The 20,491-nt window shown below is 39.6% G+C and overlaps 1 protein-coding gene across 16 annotated transcripts in view; it reads right to left on the reverse strand.

The window, feature by feature from the left end:
• The window catches only part of MCF2L (MCF.2 cell line derived transforming sequence like), a 148,042-nt gene that overhangs the window by 33,565 nt on the left and 93,986 nt on the right, over positions 1-20,491 (reverse strand). For all 16 annotated transcript variants that reach the window (XM_048958619.1, XM_048958373.1, XM_048958028.1 and 13 more), the window contains one exon: positions 3,761-3,851. In XM_048958619.1, coding sequence (XP_048814576.1) covers positions 3,761-3,851 — 91 coding nt within the window. The remainder of the gene's footprint in view (positions 1-3,760; positions 3,852-20,491) is intronic.

Consider the following 20,491-nt stretch of genomic DNA (forward strand, 5'->3'; position numbering starts at 1 on the left):
AAGATAGCAAATCATAATGCAAACTTCTGCAGCAGGTTGGATAAAACCCAAGTCCTGTCCCATTTAGACAGACTGCAAACTTTCAGAACTGGATAAAACTTCCTCACTACCTGAGTGACCTCCATACCAACTGCTTCCTCAAGCAGCTGCCCACAGATATGTTATTCCCTAAGGAATTAGAAAGTTTATTTCCTTTGGACTTTCAATACGAGGCTGATGGATGACTATGAGTGAAGCTTTTCATGAAGCTGAGTGCAGATTTTGTTTGCCTAAAAGTCTGAGCTCATACTTCAACCTTTCCCCTTAGATGAAGGAGAACGATGGTAGGACAACAAAGATACAAACAATGTAATGCCACAGGTTTCTGTTTTAAGAAAGCACACTGGAACTATGAACAGGGTATCATGAGTCAGCACACTTTCAGTGATAATGGGCAACCTCTTGAGCCACCTGTCATTGTAACCTTGTCAACTAGAGTATTACCAACAGCAAAACTTGCATGTCTGTGTACATCCTTGCTATTCTCTCTGTTACATCCCAGGAAAGGAGGAGCAAAGGCTCCTTTCAACCCACTACCTTCTGTATGGTTTCAGTTCTGCTGTTGCTGCATGTGCTTTAGCAGCAGCAGTACTAGGTAAATGCTACAGACACTGCCATTCTTATTTGTACAAAAACAGGTTTATCTTTTACCTCACCTTCATAGCTTTGGCTCTCTATAAAAACCATGAAGTGTCAGCATGAAATATGGATTCTGCTCTTCACTGCTCATTTTCTGTTACAGGAAATAAATTGTTTTCTATGAATAAAGTGGGAAAAATCAAGCCTAGAAACTTCTCTTAACAGAAAGATTTTCCACATGAATTCAAAAAAAAATAAAGATTTTTTTTCATTAGCTTTGTTTTAGAACATGCTTTCAACACTTAATAGTATAAATCAGACATTTATGTGAAGAGTCTTGAAAATAGAAAACACACGTTACTAAGAATTTCTGTTTAGCAGCTGTTCACTGCTTACAAATGTATTTCCTACAGTTGTCAGAATATTAGCAATGGGCAGAGATGCTCCAGCCAGGAACTCCTGCTGGGCACTGCTCCAGCCACAACACCCTGTCTGTGCTGGCATCTGATTTTGCCAATAAAAGGGTCAATCCCCTAAAGGTGATCAGAGAAAAAAGACAGCAGGGTAGATTTGTATGACTTAGGAGAAATGAGCTGACAACCAAAACTCTCAAGCTCAAAGAAGAAAAAAAGCCAAAAATGAGCTGCTATCAGCGACACTACAACCTGCACTTAAGACCCATCTCCAAGCACTGGCAGAGGCTGCAAAGTGAAATAGCAGAATCACCATACCTGGAGGTGTTCAAGAACCTTGTAGATGTGGCACTGAGGATGTAGTCACTGGGCATGGTAGTGATGGCTTGATGGTTGGACTAGAAAAGACCTCTGAGATCATCTAATTTTAACAACTCTGTGATTCTCCAGGCCCACAGGAACCCTCCAGGCTCCAGGAAGGAACCAACCCACACAATCACTGCACTTACACATCTGGTATCAAGGGAAATAGATGCCCAAGTTTTGAAAATTGCATTTCTAGGGAAAACTGTGCACACCGGTGGCAAGTTACTGTAAAAGTTAATATTGTGACTGTAAGTGACATGTCTGCAGTTGCCTATTCCAACATGCCTTAATCACATAAATAAAAGGACTGCCATCTGTGAAATACTTATCTAATATACTGAACAGAAAGTACAACACTGAATTTGGAAAGTGATTCACAAACTTCAGAGATTGAACCCTTTTTCTTTCTTTAACCACCCACAAATTACGCTGTTCTTGGCTTTCCCTACTGGAATCTGTTCAGTACTGCATCTCAAAAATGCAGTGGCAAAAAATATTTTTGCTAATATTTCTGTGCATTTTTAATAGCTTACCATCCCTAAACAGACTTATTTTAGAAAAAGCTGTGTTGCAGGCATATGTGGAGTATGGCCCAAGCATAGCCTGCTGAAGAAGGGGAGAGGTTGTATAAAACCAGGGAACAGGATGAGAACTACCCATAGCTGTGCAGGTCAGATAAGGCTGCAGCTATGCCTCTGTCACTCCACTCACCTCCAATTGCCTCTACTTGCCTTATCTATGCCTAACAACATACAGCCTAGTACTCATGTCAAGGGCCTGAGCTAAAACTGGAAGTTGTCAAAGAAAAGAGAAAGTGCCGCCTTTGGCAAAAATACGGAGACCGTAAAACCACGTGATAATTAACCTACGAACAATCCCTCACGTTTTTGAGAGCTGAAATGAGGTCATAAGGAACAAACGGAAGTTTCTCTGCTTTTCTGTCTGTGTTTTTCATACCCCTGCTTATATTTTAGTCTGCATACATTCTAACAGTTCGCTTCTCCTTGCTTATCAAGGCAAACCACGTGTAAAAAGGGTATAAAAATCAGGTTGCTGGAGAACAGTGTTTGCAGCTCCCCTCAGCTGACCTGAAATCTCTCCCAACATCTGTGCCCCCAACCCCACCCCCCTTTAGATCTCAGTTTGCAATGGATGCACTGACAAGATAGGTTCTACAACCTTTCCTACCCTAATTTACCCTCACTGGAATTTGTATAACCATACCCAATATAATTTACCCTTAACTTATCCTAATTTACCTCCCCCCAGAGTACTGATTAGTCAGTCTGATACACTGTTTGTTTAGAATACCTGTGATTACAGATCATGTATGCAACAGCTTGCTCAGAATATATGTAATAATTTGTTTTGGTGCACCTGATCTGTGTCAGTGAAGTGAACTGTAGTCACTGTCTTTCTTCTAGGTGAAACAAATTGGGAAACGGGGTGGGACAGCATACTACTATTTATGTGTTCAGTCACAAATAGCTATACAGCAGGAGTATTTTGTTACTATTATGTAAATACTTTGTAACTAGTAACAAACAAACATTTGATCAAAACAGGGCCACATAAAGGTGACTTTTACAGGTTGACAGGTTTGATTGACAGGTTTGATTAGACTTACTAATGGAACTAAAATTTTCAGTAATTAAAGAAAATAAATGAAATACAGGATTCTTACAGCTGTTTTTCAGCAATTACTGAAATTGTTTTTCAGCAATTACTGAAGGCAATTCAAGCCAGGACAACATGAGAATTTAAAAATAAAAAACATGTTATGATAAGGACTTGAGCACACGACATTTATGAATCTCCTTTCGTACTTCAGTAAAAAAAAAAAAGTCCTCTAAATGTCACTTCCCTTATTTCAAAAATCATTATTAAATCAGAGACCAATATTTACAGTGTGTGGGTATTTGTTGGTTAAGATTTTTCCACTTAAAGGCAACACTTGTTTTTATTCAAACACCACATGACCAGCTTTTAAACCTGCATTCTTTTGACAAGAGGTAAACAAATTTAGAACCCTAATGCTCAGCTAGTGCAAAGCGGATCCACAGCTCAGCAAGACGCATGGGCTGCCCGTGCAAGGGCTGCTCCCACCTGGGGAAATGCACACAAGACCATGCTCCCCAAGTGCCCTCTCAGGCTGATATTATGAGCTGCAAACTGCATTAAAAGCATGTCAAGGGCACATGATGCTCAGCTCCACTCAGCTGGGACACAAGAGCTACATATTTTGTGTGCCATACATCAGCTAACATTCTGTTGAATAAAAAGCTCCCGCGACTTTTCTGTTTATAAGAGAAAGGCTCAACATGGGAAACCTTTTTAAGGAGTTAATGTAAAACAGTACTCACTGCTATCCGCAGTATGGAAGCTTTCACAGAAGTCCATTTGTCCTGTCTGCGGTCTATGACAAGGATAAACCCGATTCCAGCATCTCGTAAACTAAGTTTGGAGGAAAAAGAAGAAGAAAAGGAGAAAGATCAGTTAAAAACAGAGGTGGAACTTCTCTGCTTCTCAAAAAAGCAGAGATAAAAGCTAGTTAAAAAACAAACTAAAAACAAAAGACAAAACAACAAGATGCAAACAAATGGCAGCTTGACTCTTCTGTGCAGAATTTTCTTTAAGGTGTTGTAGATAAAGATGCAGTACACACCGTTGGAAAGATGCAGCAGTCCCAGAAGTGTTCCACAGAGCTTCAAACCATATTCAAATCATTAATTGCTTTTTCATGGAAGGTCATTTTTACATGTCTTGCACAGAGGTTATTTCAGGGGAAAATAACACACTTTGATTCTCCATTGTTTTGGTGCCTTCATAATCCCTCATTTACGCTGTTTCCAACAACATAATTCCAGGATGAAAACAAAGTCATTTTCCTTTTGCATCTGCTTTCAACCTTCTGTTTGTATTGCTTTCCTCCTTACTAATATGTAAAACACCTTAAAAACGCAGGTTTTTCTGATCCTTCCACGACATTCTTCTGTGCATCTGAAATTCTCAAATGCTTCCAGGTTACAAATTTGCTCCCAGGTACATTCTGACATTCACCAAAGCAAGAAACCCCTATTGCGTTTAAAAACTCCAAGTCATGGATCTGAAAAATGAGATACGCAGCACTTCCTTGAAATGGAAACATCTGTGAAAAAGAGCACTGAAATCCTTGTGTACGGGTGACCCTCCTTGTTCGCCTGTGCTCAGCTGCATGTGCTACAGAGTACAAATAAAGCGATCTGCTTCTGTTTTGTAATTTCCCATCTAAGCCAATTGTGTAATGCCAGCAGCAGACTTTGCTGGCCAATCGCAATCAAAATGAAGACGACAGGCAAACACAAGGCAGACAGACTCGAATTTGTTATTTTCTTGTGTATTTGGTTATTTTTAATCACTCAGCTGGCCTGTAATTCCAGATGTTCATTTCACTGCAAGGCCTGTCACCTGTGCTGTGTGAAGTGCTGGGAAATAGTACGTATTGATTTATCACACCTTAAAAAATAAGAAAATAAAAAAAACCTATCAACACAACAGAATGTGAGGATCCCTGAATCACACTGCTGACTCATCTGAAAACACAGGATCATTTTGACAGCATAATAATAAAAGGATTCCAAGGAAAATGTAAATTACATGTAACTAGATGCAGCACCTTCAGCTAATCTTCAAAATGACAAATTTAAACACGACTTGCAGTCTATTCCCTCTCCTTTATGAGGTGTACATTTCTCTAATTCACAGACTAAATACTTATGGGGAAACACAAATAATCAGAAAAAGTGCTAAGAAACACCAACAGTTGCTTTCTTCCATAAGCAGCTAAGTAATTTTATCACAGGAAGGTTTTAGATACCACCTCCAACAGCTCGCTACTTAACTCTTGCCTCTTAGTATAACACAGATAAACAACATCCGAGTGGTTGTCTTGTAAGCTTGACTAACACTTGCAGACAAAAGGGGCTTTATACTAGGAATATGCTTACAACCACAATATATTTACATGATTTAGTAAAGCTTACCTTCTTCCTTCTCTTTCTTTATTTAAAGAGCAAGAGGAAATAAATCTAGACCAGTTTTTTAACATCATCTTGTATCCCATTAAAATTTGCCACTATTTTAATGTTCAGTCACTGAGCAAAATAAAATGTGAACAGCAACCACATCCCACAATAACCAGTTGACATAATGTACATGTTGGGTCACACAGCCTAACACAGATGGAGTCCAAAAGTGGCTACAACTATTCCCATAACAGCTCATGGAGGTTTTGATGTTTTATGACTCTGGAAGAATTATTTTCAATAATCAGTAGAAGTCCTCAAAAGTCCTGAAATTTCTGCATACTTTCTCAGTGCCAAGCAGAGCTTCAGATCACAATATCCAAGTGCAACATCTACATCATACTTCCAGAACCTACCAACAATTGTGTACAACAAGAAGAACATTAAAGCCTCTGAAAGAACATCAGACTTATTTTCAGGGCACAGGGAAGGACAAACTCAGCTGGGAACCTGGAGAAGGTCCAGATGAAAGCGCCACACAGATGAATGTTCATCACCTGCCTCAACATCAGGCATTAGGTAGTCTAATACCAAAGACAAGTTGTACTAAAAGGGAAGAGCTGACAAAGGAGAACACCAAGATAGCCCCAAAGGTGTCCTTAGTCAGCGTTCTTTGATTTAGAACAAGACTCCCTTCCAGGCTAAGAAATAAGAGCTAGCATTCCAACTGCTGTCTAGAAGAGATCCAGTGGCAAAGTCTTGAGCATCTGACTTCAAGCTACTACCACGCTTATCAGGTTGCTTAAAAAAAAAAAAAATATAATTGCTCTGTTCTGAATCCTTCACTGAGTTTCGTTATGTCACTCAAAAATACATCATCTGTCAACTCCTAAATCAAGATTTGACCCACCCAGTACATACAGAAGATATGAGAGGAGAGCATGGAGAAAAAAAGAGAAAGATAAAGAAGAACTTCAACTTGGTACTAGAAATTAACAGAAAAGTAACAGCCCCTTTTGCACATTCAACTCTTCCTAAATGAATGATTATAAATTCAGATGCTCTTGAGGAAAAGGGCTTTTAAACACTCACTGTGGGAAAAGGTTTGTTATCCTGACAACAGTGCCTCACTGCAAAGGGTTGGCTATTGAGCCTGCAATCCAGCTCCAGCAAATGGTAAGCAGGAAGCAACAAACCAAACTGAAGCATTGTGTACAACAAAGCTGAGAACATTATCAAGACACAAAGTCACGTCTACAAGAACAAGTAAACACTGCAAACAAGACTGCTTGCCAGTCCAGCCTTGCTCAACTTCCCTCTCTTTCCTACCACCCACACTTACATACATCTTGTATTTGCAAGACCCCTCCTCGCCAGTCCTCTTTAGTGCATAGGATGAATGATGCTAACAAGCATGTTTTCAATTTTTCATTGCTTTCTCATCCACCTGAGAGTGAATTGACCCATTGTACTGTATTTATTACATTCAAACCAAATATTCATTTCCTGATTTGCCCCCCCAGTTTGCTTGAGAATGAAGCATTTTGGCTCCTGTTCTGCACCTGTGCTTCAGCACAAGAACGCTCTGATAAACACAGCCTGCTCCTGCTCATGGAGCCTTACCTCAAGCCTTAATCCAGCTGTGCTGTACTTGTACCAACTTAGCTCAAGTCTTTCCATGTGGCTGCATCAATCTCCAGCAAGCTTATCACCAACACCCACATTTGTCTTCTTCCCACTCATTGCTTCAGCCGTTCTTATTCCTTGCTGTCTTGTACCACAAATACCTCAGCAAGTCCCAGCAGCTTGCTGCTCACACCAGCTTGTCAGCAGAATGCCCTCACAGCCCAGACAGGCTCCCAGCTCTGGTTAGCTGACCTGGCTCCAAAGCAGCCCCTGCTGCAACTGCAGTGAAATCCCCAGGCCAGTTCAACAGAGGACACTTTATGATAACAGACTTGACAATCTGTGACCATGGATTTAGCAGTTTAACTGAAAGGAAGGTGTTTCCTTACCATAAAGGCCATCATTCTTAGAAATGTCAAGTTCCTGACTAAAGGATAGAGAAACTGGATATTTGTTGGAAGCACAGTGGATTGTTCCCTATCTTCCTGAGAACAGCTCTGACGTGGTCTAACACTCAAACAACAAGAAAGGTGAGAAATCAGGAAGAGAAAAAAAATTGTCAGCACTGTAAGCAACTGTAAAACCAATTCTCACAGTAAGAAAGAGGAGCAGCCTTAGCAGTAGCACCTGACTATCAAGGCCTCTTGACATTTCCTTTACAACCTCTGTGTTTTTTTTTTTTCCTTAATGCATTAACTTGTATCCGGTGTACTTTCTGAAACATAAATCATAAGCTTGTAATTCAAATTTAGTATTTCCTTCCTATGTTTCACTCCTAACACAAAACATACATCACAAATTCAGCTCTGTTCTTCTGTTTCCACAACAGCACAAAGAATACATCATTTCTGGAAAGGCAGAGAAACCAGCCCAGCTCTGTGGGGAACATAACTAGCAAACTCACAAAGATCAGATCAGAAAGGTAGAAAGCAGGGAAAGGGGAGTGATGGCCACAGAGGACAGATAATGGGAAAAAAAGTGCAGCAGAGGATGGACTTCCTGTTCACCCCTCCTCCCACCTTGGGGATCCAGTGTAACACCATTTGGAGATGGTGAGAGTGAGGTTAAATACCTGCCAACAAGCACTGAGTGTAGAGCAGAACCTGAATTTTTCACCTAGCGACTCCTCTGCTTTTAGGTTATGGGGACATCTCCCTCTATGTCCTGTTTACAAGACTCATGATCTCATGCACCTGGGGGAAAGGGTGGGAAAACTTATAGTATGTAGGACTGCAGAAAGGAACTTCCTTTCCCCTGGGGTATGTGGAAGGAATTACATAGTCACCATCTGAAAGATCCCTGCATTTCTCCAAGGCATGGGTGGTGACAACTACTATACCATTAAGGTCCTACTGCTTTTACAGTGTTGTATGGCAACTGCTTGCAATCCCTGCTCTCTGCTACCAACGAAACAGTAAATCTTCAGACTTGTCACAGCAACTTGTTAGTATCAAATTTTTGGATGTTTGAAATTCAGAGCAGTATTTTAGGTTAAATAATTTCAGTGTAATAAAAATGGGTTTCAGTCTTAAATTCCTATTATTATTATTATCCAGCTGGCTTCCATAATACATCAGATTGCTCACTACCTTGAGAGCCTCTGCCTATACGTACAGGCTGACTAGTAATTCTTGCCTTCAGTGGCTGAATAGCTATTTCAATAGCAGAACTTCAGTAATATTCCACGTGGAATTACCACATCAACAGCATCAAGGCAGAGTGTGCAGCAAACTGGAGGCAAGTCACTGCATTATACATACAGATCCCTAACAGATCCCCAGTACCACTTGCTCTTCAGGTTTACTCATTCTGTAGCTCATCACTAATCATCAGTGTGTATTAGTGGTACACACAAACTGCTTGAAGAGATGTGGCATCTCATCAAGCTGCTTACTAATCCAGATCTTTTCTAGCATACAAGATGTGAGCCTATGTAGAAAGCACTGTGGAATTGAGCCATTCACACAGCATTGCTCATACTACTGTACCACAAAAGGGTTAAACATGCAAGACATGGTGAAAGTTCATCTTAGGAATGCTACTGCCTATACTGCATACTGTCCACCATCCTATCCATAAGGTAATTATGCTTATGCTTGGGCATGCCACAAAGAGTTATGTGGATCAGCTCTTTAAAAAAAGAATTCTCAAAGGCGGGCTTGCATCTGGTATAGAAGACAAGTTTGTACTCAAAAAAGTTCAGCATATAAAATGCAGGCAGTCTCACAGCCTGAGCACTTGAATATCATGCGATCCCATCACGCAACTATTCATGACAGTGCTTCCAGCAGCCATTACTCTTTGAAGTCAGAAATCATCCTATATTCAGTCATCAGAGCACAAGTCAGTGCCCCCTGGAAGAGCATTTCCTGTTCCTTTGCTTAGGAACAGACCATTGGAAACCAGACAATAGCTACCAAGGCTATTGTTTCCCAAAATAAACTTTGTATCCTACATTTTATGGGACATTTAAACTGATTGAACCTGAGCAACTTCAAAGACTCCATTTCTCCTGCTGCTGCTAAGGATGCCTTCCAAGGGAGGTGAGGAACGAGAACAAGAACCATAAGTTTCCTAATCATAAGTGTTTTATAGATTAAAAAACAAAACAAACATTAGGCTCCGAAGACAGTCAGATAATATAATGAAGAATATGATATTAATAAATGAAGAAAAAAAAGAAGAAATCTTCACTACAGCAATTACAAAAAAAATAATTCAGTCAAGCCCTATAGCCACAGGAACTAAACAGTTTAAGACTGATTTCACATTATCATTTCTCATACTGTATTTCCCTCAAAAACAAATAAACAAAAAACGCAGCAACAGGTCACCTGGCACAGCCTTGTTCCACATTACCTCTCTTTATGCCCTTTCTGTGTGATATCCAGAACTTCTATCTGAACACCAGATGTGCTCTAGAGGACGCAGTTCTTCACAGAGCAAAAAACCGAATGGCTTATGAATTTAACAAAGATAAATCAAATTTAAAGTTCAATTGTCATATTAAAGTCACCAGGCTCTAACAGTAACTAGTGTTTGGATAGTAGCTACACTACTTTTAATTCTTTATTGTTCATTATTGTAACATCTACTCCATTCCAAAACTGGGTAGCTTATCCATTTGATACTAGCACAAACCCATTAGCTAGATATTTAAACAAACAAACAAACTTCCTCCCCATACACAACAAAATAAACTATGAGATCTGACACTTTCCTGTAATTTTTGCAACATATTCTATTATTTTCAAATATATTTATTCTTGATGGGATCTTCACATATTGGTTTTGACAGCCAGCTTCTCACTATCCAGAGTGAGACAAAGATGAATGACTTCTTATCCTTGGTAAAGATGCTTACAGGAAATAAAACCAACATGTTCATTCTTGAGTAAACATTGGAAACAAGTAGACTTATAATGCTCCACAAAGCTCCAGTTCAAAAGCTTCAGATATCATGGGCTTTTATAGCTTATAATACTGAGCGTTATTGGAAAAGGCACAGGATAAAATCTGTTCAGAGATAGCAGGAGCTAAAAGAAAATGATAAAGCAGGCGTTGTTTGAGCTCTACACTAGACAATGAATCTTGTAGCTTCAATTACTAAGAGAGCCTTGAGGTTTTAACATAGCACCTAAATAAAATACTGCTTTGTAATGGTGCTGCTACTCAAGATACTGCTTATACATTTTCTGAAAACCTGCAAAGGCTGAGAGCTGGAGCTCTTCAGCCTGGAGAAGAGAATGCTCTGGGGAGACCTTATAGCTGCCTTCCAGTACCTGAAGGGGCCTACGGGGAAGTTGGGGAGGGACTTTTTATAAGGGCAGGTATAGACGGGATAAGGGGAAATGGCTTCAAACAGGAAGAGAGTAGATTTAGACCAGATATTGGGAAGGACTTCTTTACAGTGAGGGTGGTGAGACACTGGAACAGGTTGCCCAGTGAGGCTGTGGATGCCCCTTCCCTGGAAGGGAATGGATGGGGCTTTGAGCAACCTGGTTCTAGTGGGAAGTGTCCCTGCCTATAGCAGGGAGTTGGAACTAGGTGATCTTCAAGGTCCCTTCCAACCCAAAGCATTCTATGATTCTATGGATAAAAATGTTGCAATCCTTTTTAATGTCAGCATTGCAAAATGATGCTACAAATTCACTATGTAAATGCACAGATCATGAAGTTACTTATGCACCCAAGACGCATTGAAAGTGTTTTGAAAGATGGAAGATATCTCTCAAGTAACTATCCTTGCTCTAAAGAAGCAAACTTTAAAAACATATTTGCTGTTTTTACAACAGAAAATTCGAGGTTTGCATTATTACCAATGGAAAAGAAAAAAATCTATGAAGAAAAATGGGATGAAAACATATTCCCAGAAGATGGCTCTATATGTGCATGATATTGTGATGACATTTAATTGTTTAGACAGAAAATAGCATTTCAGTGCCAAACGCTTCCACAAACAAATCGTCTTTCAGGTCAAAGCAAATTGCATGCATTTGAGAACAGAACTACTCTTAACAAGCATAAACATTCACGAACAGAACATTTCTCAACATTTCTCAGGTAAAGCTCTTTGGCAATCTAGCAGAGACCTCTAGAGCTCCTAAAGCAAACCAGTGTGGCATTTCAGCTCTGATTCACACTGTGGGCCTGATATCTCAATTTGGATTTCTTCAGGAAACTCTTCCAGTTGAGGTGTATAATCATTCTATCAGATGCTTTTTTTTTTTTTTTTTTTTTTTTTTTTTTTTTTTTTTAATTCCAGCAACATTCATGAGAAAAACAAACACTGAAGAGCATTCCAATTTTGTTAAATACAAAGTGGAGAGCAACGATTGATGACTGGCATAGTCTTAGATGGAATTAGTAATACCCTTCTTGTCTTGAATTTTTCTAAACCTGTATCTCTTCAACTAAAAATGCTAAAGAAGTCAGTGCTGGCAGCAGTGCTGAAGATGTGTCCATTACCTTCTGATGCCCTTGAAAACTCACCCTGTGAGCACAGACCCAAGGAACAGGCTCAGCTCAAGCTTTCCGAGGTGCTCTGTGCGAGTCACCACACCACAGCTTTAGTTCTCTATATCCAAATCCCTGGAATTTGAAAGAAATTTGCTATATAATCAATCACTGTTTTTAACTAGTACTGTACTAGCCTGTACTGTGTTTCATCAACAGACCATACATCTGAAGAGTTTATTATTTGGGATTTTGGTGCCCTTTCATAGTCAGCTGAAGGCACTTTGGCTGTAGAAGGAAAAAATCTATCCAACCTTAAGGCAGGCAATTATTCACAAAAAAAATTATAGGAATGAAGCAAAAGCAATTTAAATGAAGCAGTCAGAAGTGCTGCTATCCAAGAGCAGCCTCTACTGGTCCGTTCAAAATTGCTGAATGCCAAGTAAAAATGATAATATATAAAGCTCCTAGCAGAAATGGCTGCATTTCACACAGCACAGCTGATGATGTGACACCTCACACCAGGAGTATTAACCCATAAGCAAGGAGGCAGCACTTCTCATTGATTCTTACACTGAAAATCTGATAAAATAAAAGACTGCTCTTAGGAACTTTGCAAGTAGATACATCATAGTTACACACGAGTTTTTGTCAGAGATGGAGACTTTGAAGGTCTGCAGAGGAGCAGAATAACAAAGACAACACCAAAGAACATTACCCAAGGGACTGACAGTTCAAAATTCTGAATGCTTCATCCAAAATTCACAGCCTCTCCTGCTGTGACTGCAGCCCAAAACACCGTATGGTCACATCTGCTCCAGCTCATCCTTGGATCTAAAAATCCTTCAGTCCACTTGAGAATATGGCCACAGAAGCTCCTTGTGTCTGCCCTCAAAGCAACAGCCTTCCAAGGAAGATAGGCTACTGTCAGAGACACATTATAGAAGAGGTGAGTGTCAGCTCATAGGTGCCAGGAGAGTTGCTCTTACGCCCATAGGAAGGGCATTGAATGAAGAATGCCCAAAGGGCATTATCCTTTCACAGCAACAGGTCTCTTGAAATTGAGCAACACAAATCCAAACAGGGCTACTTGATGGACTTGTCTACAGTGCTCCTTGTGCTCCTCAGCCAAATAAGGAATCTTGGCACACAGTTTACTAATTTTTAAGTATTTGCACTGATTTATATGGCTTACACAACCAGACCTCTCTTCCACACCCAGGTTTAGATATGGGTATTCCAGTCTTCTTCACTGTCTCCTACTCGGCGATCTCCCAACACTCTCTTGCACTTTCATGCCAATTCCCCTTTAAACTAACTACATAAAAATTGCCAATTGCAGTACAGTAATGCTGGCTATATTCCATCATATATGCTGGTATTCTTTCTGCTCCAAATACCTTATGCTGTTGCGAGGGAAAGATGAGAGAATATAACCAGAATTAAAATAGGAACTAAAATGTCCAGGCATCACCATCTAGCTGTAGATCTATGACACACACTTATTTCCTTTCCACAGTACCCATCAGCCTTTTCGTATGTTAACATAGCCCACTAAAAAAACCCCACAATCTAAAAATCAGTGTGATTTAGATGTATTTCTGCAAGTAGAAGAAATAATTATTAAAAGACAAAATTGCTGCTTAACACAGCCTCCTGTAGAGCATGAAATCAACCAAAATATTTTTAAGGAAGAACCTTTTTTTCTGAACAGAAAATTCAGTGTAATTTTTTCAGGTCACACAGAACTGCTTCCACAAGGACTGTTTGAAGAGAGACAAGAATTTTGAGGACCGCTTTAGACTTAACTACAGATGGCTGAAATAGGCCACATTATCCTTGAAGGGACAATTAAGGATAAATAGGTCAGTGAAGGCAAAATGACTCTATGTTTGTTAAGTTAAATAAACAACAAAAAGCCAGGGTGCTCCTAGCTTCAGGACTACGAAGTCTGACTCCACAAACACATTTCTACACCTACTCAAAATGATAATATTGGAACTACACACACTGCAGTATGCTTCAACAACTAATGCCACTAATGAAGTATTGACACATTCTTCCTAGAAAGTTACGTGCTGTGCTTTAGGAAGGTGAGCTTATTCTTAAGTAGAGGGTTAAATTCTCTGCAGTTGAGACTGGACTAATGGAAGCTCTGGCACAGGGTCCAGCATTATACTAATTAATTCCCACAAACTGAGCACTGCAAAAATACCTTGTCTCTTTATCAGATAACATGTGCCACGCATACAGAATCTATATACTATTCAAATCCTCCAAGTCCTTAAGGTGTACATGGGATTTAAAGAACAAAAAGGCTTTGCCTTAACAGTGATGCTTTAAAATAAGTTAAGACATTCACAAGGTGGACATAAAAAAAAAAAAAAAAAAAGATGAACTGCCTCAAATCTAGTAAAAATTCAGACTAAGAAACACACAGAGCTTTCATCTAATCTCATCAAACAACGCATCTGATGCAAAAGATTAAGGCAACATGCTTTACCTTAGGATTCAGTGCTCTTACTTCAAACAAAACTTTACATTTCTTTTTTGCTTACAAGAACATACTGCATTTATACAACTGTTTGGCAGCTGTGCTCAGAGAGGAAGGCCACGCACAGCATGACAGATTTTGCTGGAAGTCTTGGGATGTTCTCATTGACAAGTCTGAGGGGCTGCCAAAGTAACAGCAGGATACAGGTTTTTGCCTGGATTGTAATCTGACGAAGAGGAGAGCGTGGAAGTGAAACTGGGCTGACGCTAATAGACACTGAAGCTGCAAAACTGTTCCTCAGCATGTCAGCGTGAACTGACAGAGTGCCTGGTTTTTGGCACTTCTTACTCACTATGCCATGACATTCACCCCTGGTGTTCCATAAAATAGAAAAAGTTAACTCTTAGCTAGTTATGCACTCATTTAGGCTGTAGATAAATGAGGTAACATGTGGTTACTCTCCCATCGGCTCCTCAGAACTTCAGCTAGGGCCTTGAAGGACTCATCAGCTAGAAACATGGTGTTAACCCTAACACGACTGCCCTGGATTCCAGAGCACAGCAGTGAGTCCATGCTAATGAGACTAATAAAAAGGTTTGTTGGCTCCAGAAATATCTATGCCATGCTGTGGCATGTTCTCCTGGTCCCCAGCTATTCATCTCCTCACGCGTTGCTGCTCTCACTCTACATCTTGTTCAGTCTGAGCCCCTGAGGAACTTGGCACAGACATCTGTTATCCCAAATGATGGACAGATGCTATGCTGCACCTGGAGCTCAGCAGATAATAACAATAGAACTTCCAGAGCCCTCAGACACCAACTCTGTCTGAGGTAATCTTGTTCTGTTTATAACTCGAACAGTACTGCTCCATAACCTCACACACCAGGCGGTACCACAAACAATAGCGTTTCTTAGAACATCACAGTGTTGGAGCATTTGTAAACCACAGAGATTCTAAACATGAGGACATTTTCCTGGGCAGGAAGCTGATGGGGAAAGCCTCCCAAACAGGAAATAGCAGAACACAATAATTTAACCTGAGATATGCTTAAGGCCATGCAGTGGGACAGTGGGGCATTACAAAAAAATCTCCAAATACAAGCACAGGAGGACTGAGCACTGTATTTAAAAAGCAGCATAAGACTTGATCTGGCCATGAAAACCTGTTTCAAATTTTCTAATCTATACTGTTTCTCGCAAAGGGAGCTTCATGTTTAAAATTTAGCATTACACGTTTTAAATATTTTCTTTTTAATCTCTTGTGACCACAAGAGTTTTAGCTTTTCTCCTTCTTCAAAGATAAACCTATAAGAGCAACGAAGAAAGTTATTAAAGCCATTTCTTTTTATTAACAACTTACTGTTATCAGATTTCAGTAGAAACTGCTAATTAACCAGAAGCAAAACCATATGTTTGAGAAATCCTATCCTTTTTTAAACCACAGCAATTGTCTGTTAATTTATTTTACACTGAGTTCTCATGCCACACTCCACAGTTTGTAAACTCACATTCCAAGGCATACACACTGTTAAGTTAGCAAAAAACATGTTTAAGTTACAGCCTTGATTGAGAGAAAAAAAGCATAAATAACACTTGCCTTCAGTGTACATCACTTATCATTGAAGTCTACTTACTAGATGATATAGAAAGATGAAACATGAAAGTTAAAAAAAACTTTCAAATGAAGAAAACAAATGGTCAGTGCCCAAAATAACTTCTTAAGGGTACAACAGAGTTACATCAAGATCCTATTCCAAAACTGAGTAAAATATTCTCCTTCCATCTTTTGTAGAGAATGTAAAAACAGTACATCCCACAGGTGCCTTTCCTCTTTGCTATTGGAATAACAGGCACTGTGTATGGAAGACCTCAGATTTTTTACTCAGCTATGTGGCTGTCAACCTAACCAGATTACCAGCAGGTTCCCAAAGGACTCAGCCAGTGAAGTAACAGGAGTCATTCTTCACTGCAGGCTCTAACAAACATGAGATCTGCTACACAGATGTTGTAAAATGTTCTCAAAGCATCTCAAACAGAGGCAAAATTGGCTCACTATTCTCTGCTGAAACTGCTGACTTCAAACAGCATGTTCCTTACAGACACTTTCATATAGATATGAATGCAGCACCTCCATTGGCAAGACCTATTAATTCCTGTGGATCACTAGTTCTACTGAAAGTATATGCAGCAATTTAACATTTTCAGGTACTCTTCCTAGAAGACATTGCCTTAGAACATTACATACCATTGTGGATTCTCCTTGTTTCACTTTGGATATTACATGTATAAAACAAAAAGTGATGTATAAAGCATCACTTGAGCTAAACAAATTCTCAGGGAGAAAATCTCCACTTTTTCAGTAAAGAAATATTTTGTACTTCAATAACACTTCTAAAATCATGAAATGTTAAAAAGGAAAGATCTGTTTCAGAAGTATTACACGTATACCTTTATCATATACATCTAATCACTGAAGCAGCAGTTATAAAATGATCAACTATAATCTCCTACTGTCTATATTTGTCATCCTTAAACCACTGCCGTAGCAGGAAAAAACAGTGATCTTTAATAACACATAGTACGCAATTGTTGTCGTACATCATGTCAACAACCCTGGAACAAAAGCTTGGAGGTTACGAACTGCACATTAGGTACTGTACTTTATCCAATTGTCTACAAAACACAAATTTACCCTGCAATGTAAGCAAGATACTAACCTGAGAAAATGGTTCAGCTTTCTGTTTAATGGCATACAACTGCACCAGGTTTAACAGAGTATCTTAAGTTGAAATGAAGTATTCCCTTTCCATCATCCCTTTTCTTAACTGCCTCAAATATGAGACATTTCCACATCAGAAATTACATTGATAGCTCTGCTATTTGCATTATCCTACTCCACGGGCATGTAGGTTGTAACATGTGACTTAAAATAGTTCTGCTTCTGAACGAAAGGTGACCTATGAGGCATTTAACTCTTCATGAAAAGAGCACTGTCAAGAAAGAATTTACACTGGAAAATCTTGTAAAACTGTGTTTGTACAGTATAGAATAATAATACAATAAGAGGGTTCAAGGTTGTGTTTGCACATATATAATTAGATGGAATAGTAAAGACAGGTTAAGAAGTTTTGGCTTCCCTATTTGGACAGAAAGTCCTTATTATCATTACAGATACTCTTTTCCTTGGGAACAAATCTGAATTTACTATCACAGCAAATACTTTACTGGACAAAATCTGCTGTAGAAGACAAAAGTCCTTTCTTTTTGAGTCTCTTAGCAGCTTCTCATTGTCATTCCCACGAAATATCATTTCCCTTAAGACATGATCGAAGGCATTCAGACAATGAGTTTTGAGTTATTGCTGCCAACCCCTTGCTGTGATCTGGAATCCTGTGTGAGGCCAAGTGGCACTAATAGCTTAGCACACTTTCCAAGCAACTGGCTCCAGACATACCTATTGCTCTACAGGGCTTTTCACAGAAAAGCTAATTTCCTCTAAGTCAGAATAACCGAAAGACTCGTGTATTTCATAAACTAAATGACATCAAGCTGTCGAGCATTCCATGCACAAAAGCTGAGCTGCATAGGTATGCTTCATGTCAATCTGTATAACTTAGATATTTTTTAATAAGCTTACTAGATAAACAAATGATTAACTAACCGCTTCCATTTCTCTCAAAAACAGTTTTCTAAGCATCAAAAACAGCCTTCATGATTTTAGCCCTTGTAAACCAAGTTAACAGCAAAAATCCTGCAGTAAGTAACCTTTAACGTCATTACAAATGCCAACAAATAATTTTACAACACTGCCATCTTTGGGGTATTTGCAGCCAATAGCTTATCATTAGGGGAAGACAAACAGAAAAATGAACAGAATGCCTACTCCTAGATTTTTCATTAGTGAAAACGTGCTCCCATCAAACCAATGCCCTGCGACACACTCAGTGCTTCCCCTGCACCAGATGTTGTTTGCTGATCAGAATTTCCCACACAAACCCACTTGATGAAGAAGTTCTGCAGGCCATGATAAAGTGCCTTACCAAGGACTTTCAAAAAGAGAAGATGCAACTACAGTACATAATTATTTTGTAATAACAATGTTCAAGAGAGGTGCTGTCAAGGGAGGCTTACCACCATACACTTTAAACAACACAAGGATAAACAAAGAAAGTGAGGCTGACTGTTGGCTTGCAGCTCTTCTCCCTGATTTATGTAGATGTTAATAAGGTGTTAACAGGAGGGCACAGGAAGCAGGTCCTACAAGTAATTAAGAGGGAAGACCTTTACAAGACCGAAGTTATAACTCTCCATGCACATTCAGTAAACAAAGGCACCCACGTGCATGAGGGACACATGCCACGATTACTTTCAGACATGAGTTCAGCATGGCCCATGCTGAACAGCGTTGAATGTTGTCAGTGAAAAGAATGAGGAAAAGCAGCTTTAGACCAACATAGTGCATTACACAACTTGTGTTTAAGAGTTTTTAATCTGGCAGAGTCACACAGTCCATTTTGGGAAAGGCATAAAGGAGATCTCTTGAGTCATACAATAGCTGAGAGCTTCCTGAGATGCTTTAACATCCCACTCAAAGAGCCAGACCTAAATTCAGAACAGGTAGCTCAGGGTTTTGTACAGCCAGGTCTCAAAAACCTCCACAGATGAAGGCTGTCTACCTCAAAGCCTTATTACTCTCCCAGCAACAAACCAATGATCCAATTTTCTACCCAATTAGCTGCCCTCCTGCCAAGGCTGTAATGACTCAATTTGGATATAAGAGTGCTGGGGAAAGGCTGTAGAAAGTGTTGCTGAAGTTAAGGTAAAAGGTATATACAGCTTCCCCTTATTTATGCATCTAGAGATCTCACCACAGAAATAGGATGATTAAGCACAATTTTCCATTGTTTTATTCATGCTAGCTACTTCCCAGCACTTTCTTCTTTCTTGTGACTGTAAATGTGTTTGAAGAGGACTCACTCTATAAACTTCCTGACAGAGTAAAGCAAGGTCAGTTAGCCTACAGTGCTTCAGAACATTATTCTCAGCCTTTGCAAAGATGAATGTAATATTTGCTTTTCCCCGGACATCACAGACTGCCTCTGATCACTAGAACCTTTAAAAGATGATAAAGAATAGCCTTGCTGTATTACTGGCCAGCACCACAGATACTTCAGATGCAGCTTAGATTATCCCATAGCCTGCACTTAGGTCAAATATTTTCAAGAGATCCTGCAGATCCTCATTTATTTCTAGACGTTCTCCTCCTTGAACACTTTCTCTAAGAATACAGGCTTGGAAGATTCTGTCAGAGAAGACTGAAGCAAAGAATTCATTAAGTATTTTAGACACATCCATGTTGGCAACCGCTAATATACTCAGCCCATTCATCACAGGTGCATATTTTCTTTGTTCATTCCAATACTGTTAACGCAGCAGAATAATTTTCTCTATGGGAGCAGGGTGTGTGGGTTTGGGGGCTTGAGATGCCTCATTCCTTGTTCTTCAGCTCAAGGTGCATTGCGACATTCCTGAAACCACCCCTATGTGTTTGGGCAATGTTTCTGTATTTGTCCTTTGTAGCTTGTCACTACATTCATCTCCTGCATGCTGCCTTTGCACTGCAGCAAAAAGTTGCAAGTTTCCTATTTAGCCCAGTCTCTCAGTGGGTGTCTTCATTTTTCAAGACATAGCATTATTGTGCTTTGACATTGCTTGTCCTTAAAAACCTCACAGCTTTCAACCACAGATTTACTCTTCAGAATTGGCTTCCACTGAATTACACCTACCAGTTGCCTGAACAAGCCAAAGTTTAGGGTCTGTATTCCACTCTGCTACTTGCCCTCCTCACCTCTAACAGGATCTTGAATGTCACTGTTTTGTTCCCTGACTGATTTTCAACAGAACCACAGGTTTTGATGAGTGGTTGATTGACAGTTCTACCATGCCCTCTAAGAGGATTGAGTTTAATTGCGGGACCTGATTAGCACCACCACTCAAATTTTTGGAAGTGCTAC

The sequence above is a fragment of the Lagopus muta genome, chromosome 1, assembly GCF_023343835.1.
Source record: "Lagopus muta isolate bLagMut1 chromosome 1, bLagMut1 primary, whole genome shotgun sequence".
Taxonomy (NCBI): domain Eukaryota; kingdom Metazoa; phylum Chordata; class Aves; order Galliformes; family Phasianidae; genus Lagopus; species Lagopus muta.